The following is a 9,810-nucleotide window of genomic DNA, read 5'->3' on the forward strand; positions in this document are numbered from 1 at the left end:
CACACACACACACACACACACACACACAACCCCCAAAAGGTTACCTGATTGTTATACATCCTCTGAAATGCTAAATTGAGAAGGAAAGATTCAAACTCAATTTGTGAATATACGCAACTGCAAAAATCCCCACCCAACTTCTAGATTAAGACTGGGGACTTCTGCCACTGCTCCTAGAACAGAGGACGGACTGAAGAAGGCTGACAAGGTGATAAAATGACCAAGATCCCAAAATCTGTAATATCTAGAGAGTTTTATTAAAATCTAAATTGTCCCTTCTACCAGTTAACTTGCAAAACAATAGCAAATATTGAATAAAAATATATCTTGAACATATATATGAAACAGAATTATTTTACACTTCATAAGCAATTAAGTTTGGTTTTTTAAATCAAATTTCCTGAAGTATAATTTATATACCAAAACATGTACCTATTTTAAGCCTACTCTTTGATGGACTTTTACAAATGTATGTACCCATGTAAATACCACAACCATCACAATGAAGAACATTCCTATCAACCCCAAAAGTACCCTGGGGCCTTTCTCAGCTACCCTGCCCCGATTCCTGGCCCCACACTGATCTTTTGTCACTATAGATTTGTCCTTAAAGAGTTCTGCACAGATGGAATCAGACTATAAGCACGTTCTGATTTCCTTCTCTGAACATGATTTTTGAATGCACCAATTATTCCTTCTCATTTCTCAGTAAGATACTATGGGATGGATATACCACAATTTATCCGTTCACTTGTTCGATGGACATTTTGGTTGTTTGCAGGTCATGGCTGCTATGAACGAAGCTGCTAAGAACATTGTTAGACCAGTCTTTACGTGGCTATATGTTTTGATTTCTCCTAAATATTTAGGAGAATTACTGAATTGTAAGGTAGGTGTTTATAAGAAACAGTGAGACTACTTTCCAAAGTAGTATAACTAGTTTACATTTTCATGAGCAATGTATAGTTTTAGTTGCTTCACATCCTTGCCTGACATTGTCAACCTTTTTAATTTTAGCATTCTAGTGGTTATATAGTAATATGTCATGGTTTTAACTTGAAATTTCCTAATGACTAATCATGCTGAAAAGCTTGTTTGTACTTATTGACCATTTGTACTTCTTCCTTAGCAAAGTTTCAATTCAAACTTCCTGTCCATTCTTCAATTGCATAGTGTCTTATTATTGAGTTGTGAGATTATATATTCTCACAAGTCCTATGTCAGATATTTATTGTAAATATTTTCTCCCAGTCTGTGCTCTCACTTTTCATTTTCTTAATTACATCTTGTTAACCAGAAGTTTTAATTTTTGATCAACTGCCCATATATATATGTGTCATTTTGTACCTTATATTCTTTTCATTGATCTATCTATATGTCTATCCTTACACTAATACTATAAAGGTACAGCATTCAAGAATATGATAAGTGTTGAAATAAAGTAGTATAAGTTCTCTATGTTTTGTTCCATAAAATTATTTTCACTAGATTCTTTGCATTTCTATATAAACTTTAGAATAAGCTTGTCAATCACTATAAAAAACAAGCTTGCTGCTATCTTGATTGGAATTGCATTGAGTATACAGTTCGATTTGAGGAAAACTAATGTCTTAAAATTTTTTCTGATCTATGAACATAGTGTAAACATTATATATATTTTATATATATATACATATATAATGTATTCTCATAGATATATATGTATATATGTACATATATATAATATATATATCATATCTCATACATATCTATGATATCTCATATATATCTCAATTTATTTAGGTCTCCTGAAATTTTTCTCAGCAATGTTTTGTAGTTTTCAGTATATAGTTCTTACACATACTGTTGAATGGTTGTCCTAATAATTTTTGGAGGGGATGATACTGTAAATGGTACTTTAAAATTAATTTCCAATTATTTTATTTTATCTCTCATTTTTGGCTTATGAGTCTTAATTTTCAATGACTGGTAAAGGTTTAGGTTCAAATAATATTATATCACTTCACTTATAATGTAAGAGCCTAAAGCAATATACGATTTGTCTCTACTTGCTTTTTATTATTGTTGTCATATATTTACTTTCATATGTTATAAATCTCCAATATGTTGCTATATTTTTTAAAATCCATTTTCTTTTAAAAGAATTTTTAAAACTTTAAAAACAACATTATTCTTCATACTTACCCACATGTTTACAATTTCTGGCACCCTTCACTCTTGTTTTGATACAAATTTCCATCTGGCATAATTTTCTTCCACCTGAAGAACTTCTTTTAACATTTCTTGAAGTGCAAGTCTACTTGCAACGGTTTATCTCAGTTTTGGTTTCTCCAAGAAAGTTATTTTGACTTATTTTTGAAAGATATTTATGTGGAACTCTATATTTATACAGAACTCTAAGTTGATAGTTTCATTTTCTTTCAGAACTTTAGAGATGTCCATTATCTCAAGTAGACCTCCACCTTAGCTGCTGCACTCTAAATCCACAGCCACATTTGCAGGAAGGATGTTTCCCATGGGCTGTTCCTTGCACTGACTGAGAGCAGCAGGGATACTAAGACAAGCCCATTCCTAGGGAGCGAGGACTCCTCTGATGCAAGACCACCTAAGATCTTGCCTATGATACCTCTACCAATCTTTCTTCCTTCTCTCCTTCACCCAGGGTCAGACAAACATTGTAGTCTGATGGCTCTCCCACATTACCCAGGTCCCTTACACTTGTCTCTCACACAGGTGCTTCCACTAATAAAATCTCTGCATGATATTTAACCTGGTCTTAGCATTTGCTTCTCAAAGGACTCAACTGACATAGCTATTAATTCCATTTGGTGTGTATACATATTTTTTAAGATATTATATTTTTCACCTCTAGATGTTCCATTCGTTTATATCTTTCATTTCAATCCTGATTAGATTTATGTTACCTTTTAAATATTCAAACACAGTTACGACCATTTTAACCTCTTGGTCCACAGCTTCTATCATCTATGTCATTTCTCAATCTATTTCTATTGACTAATTTTGCTCCTGTTTATGGGTCACAATTTTTTCCTCCTTGGCATGTCTAGTAATTTTTTTATTAGATGCTAGATATTGTAAATGTTATCCTTTTGACTATCTGAAAATTTCTGGCTCTGTTCTGACATGTAGTTAAGTAATTTGTGTATCAGTTTGAACCCTTCAAAACCTGTTTTTGAGCGTAGCCTTCCCTCCAGGGATAGTGTAGTCATTCTACTAAGGCATAGTAGACTCCTTGGAGACAGTTAATGTTCCTGGTGACCACTAAAGACTTTACTCTGGGTGGTTGAAGCTTGAACATCTATCTCTTTGGTCTGTATGAATTCTGGGACTAGTTCAACTTGCAACTCCCCAATCATTTTACATGAACTTGTAAAACTTTCCCCACAGTTGCATGGCCTAATGTTCAACAAATACTCAAGGGGACCTCCTACAGATTGCTGGAGCTCTTTCTCTGAGTAGCTCCCTCTTCTCTGGTATACTATTCCACAACGTCTAGCTGCCTTAGCCTCTCCAAAAGCCATCTCCATCTCCTCAACTCAGCAAGACCACTAAGGTCTGTCTGGTTTCCCACCCATGTCCTTATAGCGAGGAAATTGCCTTCAGGGAAATCATAGGGATCACCTCATTTGTGTCTCTTTCCTCAAAGATCAGAGTCCTATGCTGACTATTAGTCAATGTTTGAAAATAATCGTTTCATGTCTTATGTCCAATTTTCTAGTTGTTTGGGGCTGTCCAGGCTATCTCCTAGCTGCAAGTTAAAGTCCACACCAAATTTTTAAAGTATTTCTATATCCATCACTGAATTTCAGTCTCACAAGAACCCCATGGAGAAAACAATATTGCTGATGAGAAAATGCATCAATAAAGGATACAGAATAATTGACAATATTATAATAATATTAACAATAATAGCTAATATTTATTGAGTACTTATTATGTGGTAGGCACCATATTAAGTACCTTATATAGATCAGTTCATTTCATCATCACAATATGATAGGTATTTTTTTGCAGAAGAGGAAACCTAAATACAAAGAGGCTGAATAACTTGCCTAATATTACGAAGCTAGTAAATGGCAGAGCTAGGATGAAAAAACAAGGCCATCTGGCTTAAAGGCCTAAGCCTTTAACACTGTATATTGTAAAACCTGTCATTATTTTCCTGTTGTGTAAATAAAAGCCTTCTGCACACAAAACAACTTGGAAGAGAAGGGGAAGAGAAGTATGGGTTATGTGAAAAGCAATGAGACATATACAAGAGCGATTATTCTCAAGTGCCATATTCTCAAGCAGGAGAAAGGTAAGAAAATTCTATTCCCAAAGGCCCTTTGTGGTTGGGATATAAAACAAATTCTCATAATACTGTGTTCTAAAGGGTAGTTAATCCACAAAAAACTATTAAACCATAATACAGCTAAAAACAGCAGCTTTATGTTCAATAAATACGTACTGAGAGCCTAGTAGGTAGGACAAATTGTTCTAAGAGCCGAAGATACTGTACAAAAGACAAAATCCCTACATTTCTACAGAAGACAGACAAATAACATGTAAAAAAAAAAATTAAATGAGTATATGATTTCAAAAAGGAAGAAATGCTAAAAGAAAACTAAAAATGCTGATGTGATGGAGAAAGAAGGAATATGGGGTGTTGCTTCAGATTGGGTAGTCAGAGAGCGGCTTGCTGAGAATGTGACATGTAAGAAGAGATCTGAAAGAACAGACATCAGAAAACAGGAGATAAAAGCTTTCCATACAGGAAGTCATAAGATAAAGTTGTATATGAACTATATTGAAAAACACAAGAAAGGCCAGTGGGCTAAAATATAGTGAAAATGAGGGTGATGGAAGATAAAGTTGATCTGGAATGCAGGGACTGAGCCTTTACTTTTTTTAATTTAACTCTACTAATTCACCTTATATTATTTTATACTTTTCATATTATTTTCAATCAAGTTTCATATTCTCTTAGATATTTTAAACTATTATCTCTATTTCTATTTTTGGCATAGAGCTGTTGAACTATTCAATTCCACGAGATTCCTTAAATTTTGTTTAGTTATTTTCTAAAGCTATGTACACATTACTCTAAAACAAATGATAATGAGCAAAAAAAGAAATCTCACAGTGGTCTCCATTCAAAATAAAGCATCTAATCCAGCTGATTTTAGTGAAATGACTCAATGTTTTGACATGTGGGCAAAAAAACAAGAGTTATTTTGTTTATCTACAAATTCGATATCTCTTCTACCACAAGAAATTCAGAGGGAATCCCATGGCAATAACTGAATAGCTTTTCCCTTTCACACACTAGTGTGGTCTAGAGAAAAAGGCAAAAAAAACAAAGTTAATGAACTTTTAACAGGCATTTACAGGAATTTCTAAAGATGTTTTATGGATGTTCTGAAAGTGATTTCATAAATGTGGAAAATTTACAGTTGGTTTTCTTCTGACTAAGACAGAATAGTCAATCTCACGAGTTCTACAGGAGAAAAATCTTTGTATCTAAAATAACAAACGAGAATTCACAATCTAAAATTAAGCTGTTAAGCTGCTAACTGTCCTTGACTGTTATTTATTTCCTACCCTTCATTCCCAATTTGAAATGCTGATACATTATAGTTCAAGCACCATTTTATGTTTTACATTAAAATATATTTAAAAGTGCTCACTTCGGCAGCACATATACTAAAATACATTTTTTTAAAAAAAGATTACACCAGAATAAAAAATAAAAATAGACCGAGAAACTAAAATATTGGTTTTTCAATTCTGACTCATTTATGACAAAAATGATTAACAAGAAATCTTCTAACCACCCTGACCAACTAAGAAAAAAAAAAAAAGGAACAAAGAAAAGATGTAGTGTTTTGTTAACACTACGTCTTTTAATTTCTCGAACTCTTCAATATCACATTGAAGACAACCAGTCAAAAACACACAGTCCTAATTTTAGATTTCTGGATGATATGAAGTGTATTCTGTCCGAAACAATAACTTATTCAGATACTACTCCTGCTGATCATATATATGTCTTCTAAAAATCATATCTTTAGTGCAAATAAAGTCCTCCTGTTGTTGTGTAATTTTCCTACTATATTTTCTTCACCGAAGATAAAAGTTTCAAGATTTTTATAAAAATAGGGCTTTCAGCAAATTATTACACATAGCAGACTGACATAGGCACGAGGTCTCTCCAATGGCTGCACTAATAACAACCTGATGTCATTTATCTCCCAATATGGTACAATATAAAGCACAAACATACCTATGAAGTATTCTTGCCCAAAATGTTTAATCAGATCTCGACACCTAACTTTCAGTTTACAATAAATACATGAGATAGAGGAATAAGTTATATATGTAAATAAATTTATACATATGTACATATATATACAAGTATGTTTCTATATATGTGAAAAAAATAACTGAATACATATATATGTATGTATATGTATAAACATATACATACATATATATGTATTCAGTTATTTTTTTTCCATGTATATACACATTTTGCATATACACACCCTCAAAGCTGTTCAGGAAACATCTACTTTATCTGGTACATAATATCGCAAGGAGAAAGTTTCCAGAAATGAAACCATCTCCTACCAACCAGTAAGTTGGATTACATTTTATTTAGCATTTATTCCACTTTCGATAGAACAAAAAGGATGGCAAAGCAGAGACATTATAAGCATCTTGATGATTCCTTTATACTTTCAGATTCTATGGTAATGTTTAAAGGTGACTTTAAAACTTATTTTTTGATTAATTTATCACCTAGACCACATTTTAAAAACATGAATATATAGAATTCATAACTCTTCATCCCATTACTGACAGCAAGTCAGAAAACAAAAACTCTAAAAACATACCTTTTATTTTCAGCCAAATTTGCTCCTTCATCCTTCAGTTGTTTACTTTTCTCAGCACAGCCTTCAAGGAGAATTTCTTTCCTACGTTTAATGGCATGAAGCCAGTTCCCTTCATCATTCTCAGCTACATCCTTTTCATCAGCAGCTTCAGCTTCAAATTGCTGGGAAGTGACCTTTGAGACCTTTTCACCAATTTTCCTCTTCCATCCAAAGGAAGCCATTCTGGGAAATGACAAAGAAATAGCTTTAAATTTCAACACTAGCCCTTTATACAAGTATTCCAACTAGGTGAAGAAGGAGTAAGAGGATCTAACTATCACCATTTTTTAACTCCTAATTAAATAGTGGACCTAGGCAACAATCATCAAAGGCTGTTATCATCAAAAAAGACAACTAAACATTATGCATCTCCTGATGAAAGTGACATACTACCCATGAAGTACTCTTGTCAAAAACTAATCCTGAATCAGAGCAAGCCTCTACCAGCATATAAGAAATGAGATCAGGATGAACACGTTAAATAACAGGACAGAGATGCTGACGAAAAAAATTTTTTTTTAAATAAAGCTGGTTTTTTCAAGAAATAAACTGCCAGGAAAAAAAAAAAGGAAAGATGGGAGATAACCCTTAGATTAAGAGAAACTTAAGACATACTAACTGAATAAAATGCATAGATTTTGTTTAGCTCTGGATTCAAGCCAATGAGGAGGAAATATTTATTAAACAATAGGGAAAAGCAGAACACTGATTTGATATTTGATGATATTAAGGAATTAATTTTTTTTTTTTTTTTTTTTAGGTATGATAATAGCTGCTTGATTGTGTTTATTAAAAGAGCCCTTATCTTTTAGGAATGTATACTAAAATGTTTCTTACAAAATTATATGATATCTAGAAATTGTTTCAATGTTATAGATGGGTGTGGGAGATGCAGTAGAGGAGAAATATAGGTGAAAAAACTGCTATGAGTTGATAGTTCTCCAAAAAGGACATACGATTGGCCAATAGACATATGAAAATATGCTCAAGGTCACTAATCATCAAAGAAATGCACATTAAAACCACAATGAGATATCACTTCACACCTGTCAGACTGGCTATCATCTATAAATCAACAAAACAAGTGTTGGTGAGAATTTGGAGAAAAGAGAAGCTTTGTGCACGATTGGTGGGATTGCAAACTGGTGCGGCCACTATGGAAAACAGTATCGAAGTTCTTCAAAAATTAAAAATAGAACTATATCATGACCTAGCAATTCCACTTTCTGCGTATTTATCTGAAGAAAGCCAAAACATTAATTCAAAAAGATATATCTATCTCTATGTTCATTGCAGCATTTATAATAGCCATTTGATCTAGAAGCAACTTAAGTGTCTATCCATAGATGACTGACTGGATAAAGATGTGGTACATATATACAATGCAACGTTACTTGGCCTTAAGAAAAGAGTGAAATCTTACTATTCATGACGGCATGGATGGACCTAGAGGGTGTTATGCCAAATGAAATAAGTTAGACAGAGAAAGACAAATACCATATGACTTCACTTATATATGGAATCTAAAAAACAAAATAAACAAACTAAACAGATTCACAGATAGAACACATTGATGGTTGCCAGATGGAAAAGGGGTTTGGGGGTCTGGGTGAAAAAGGTGAAAGGATTAAGAAGTACAAATAGGCAGTTACAAAACAGTCACAGGGATGTAAAGTACAGCATAGGAAATATAGTCAATAATATTGTAATAACTATGTATGGTGCCAGGTGGGTACTAGACTTATTGGGGAGATAAGTTTGTAAGTTATTTAATGTCTAACCATTGTGCTGTACACCTGAAACTAATATAATATTGAATGTCAACTGTAATTGAAAAATTAAAAAAATAATTTTAAAAAACACTTATATTTTAGGAATATATACTAAAACATTTCACATGAAGTTATAGATCTAGGAATTATTTCAATGTAATCAGTGGGGGCAGAGGTACAGTAGAGGAAAAATATAGATGAAAAGACTGCTATGAGTTGACAGTTGATGAAGTTAGGTGATGACTACATAAGATTCCTTATACTTTTCTCTCTCTTTTCATATATGTTTGAAATTTTCCACAATAAAAAGTTTTTAAAAGATTCAAACTTGGTAAATGACTTAATTCACAGTATTGGGTGACTCAAAAAGATGACAAATGTTAAATTGTTTTGTAAATCTGCAATGATATACAAATGTAAGATATAAGAAAGAGACAATAATTGATGGAATAAAGTGAAAGGAAACTGAAGAATTCAACAAATATTTAGAGAAGGAATTTACTGAGAGATCCAAGAACTCTTACTAGTTACATAGATGGGCTTAAAAATACTGAGAAACCCCTGGAATTGATATAAATTTTTATATGCCTGTGTGCATTCTGAAGAAGAGTATCTAAGCTTTCATTCCATTCTTAAAGGAGTCTATGATTCCAACGAGATTATGATCAACTGACTGATCGACTTGAGAGATAGGAAAAGCAATGAACCAGAGGTCTGTGTAAAAATATCAAAGAATGCGCACTGTGGGAATAAGAGAAAAATGAAATAGTGAATAAGTTCTAGCAGATATCAAGGTCTTCGTTGCTGATGCACATGGCTGAAATAAAGTATAAGTAATCACTAAAAGGAAAGAGACAAACAAAGTGAAGGCTGTGAGGTCATTGACATGGAAAGGCCCAAGAAAATAGAAGAACTTGGAGGGGTAAGAAAATTGTGGGTCATCTGCTTAAGTTTTTAATGAATATGAGTGAGTGCCAATAAATTATAGCAATCGAGAAATGTATAGACTGATATGGATGAACCATATGCTTTCCACCGGAGCATGGATTTTTAGAAAAGCCTAGAAGAGTAATGGATTATAAACTATACTAGGGAACTGG

The 9,810-nt window shown here is 33.0% G+C and overlaps 1 protein-coding gene across 3 annotated transcripts in view; it reads right to left on the minus strand.

Moving 5' to 3' along the window:
* The window catches only part of TTC33 (tetratricopeptide repeat domain 33), a 36,212-nt gene that overhangs the window by 23,727 nt on the left and 2,675 nt on the right, over positions 1-9,810 (minus strand). For all 3 annotated transcript variants that reach the window (XM_015595329.2, XM_006919507.3, XM_025052157.1), the window contains exon 2: positions 6,900-7,121. In XM_015595329.2, coding sequence (XP_015450815.1) covers positions 6,900-7,120 — 221 coding nt within the window. In that variant the 5' untranslated portion in view covers position 7,121. The remainder of the gene's footprint in view (positions 1-6,899; positions 7,122-9,810) is intronic.

The sequence above is a fragment of the Pteropus alecto genome, unplaced genomic scaffold, assembly GCF_000325575.1.
Source record: "Pteropus alecto unplaced genomic scaffold, ASM32557v1 scaffold338, whole genome shotgun sequence".
Classification (NCBI taxonomy): Eukaryota; Metazoa; Chordata; class Mammalia; order Chiroptera; family Pteropodidae; genus Pteropus; species Pteropus alecto.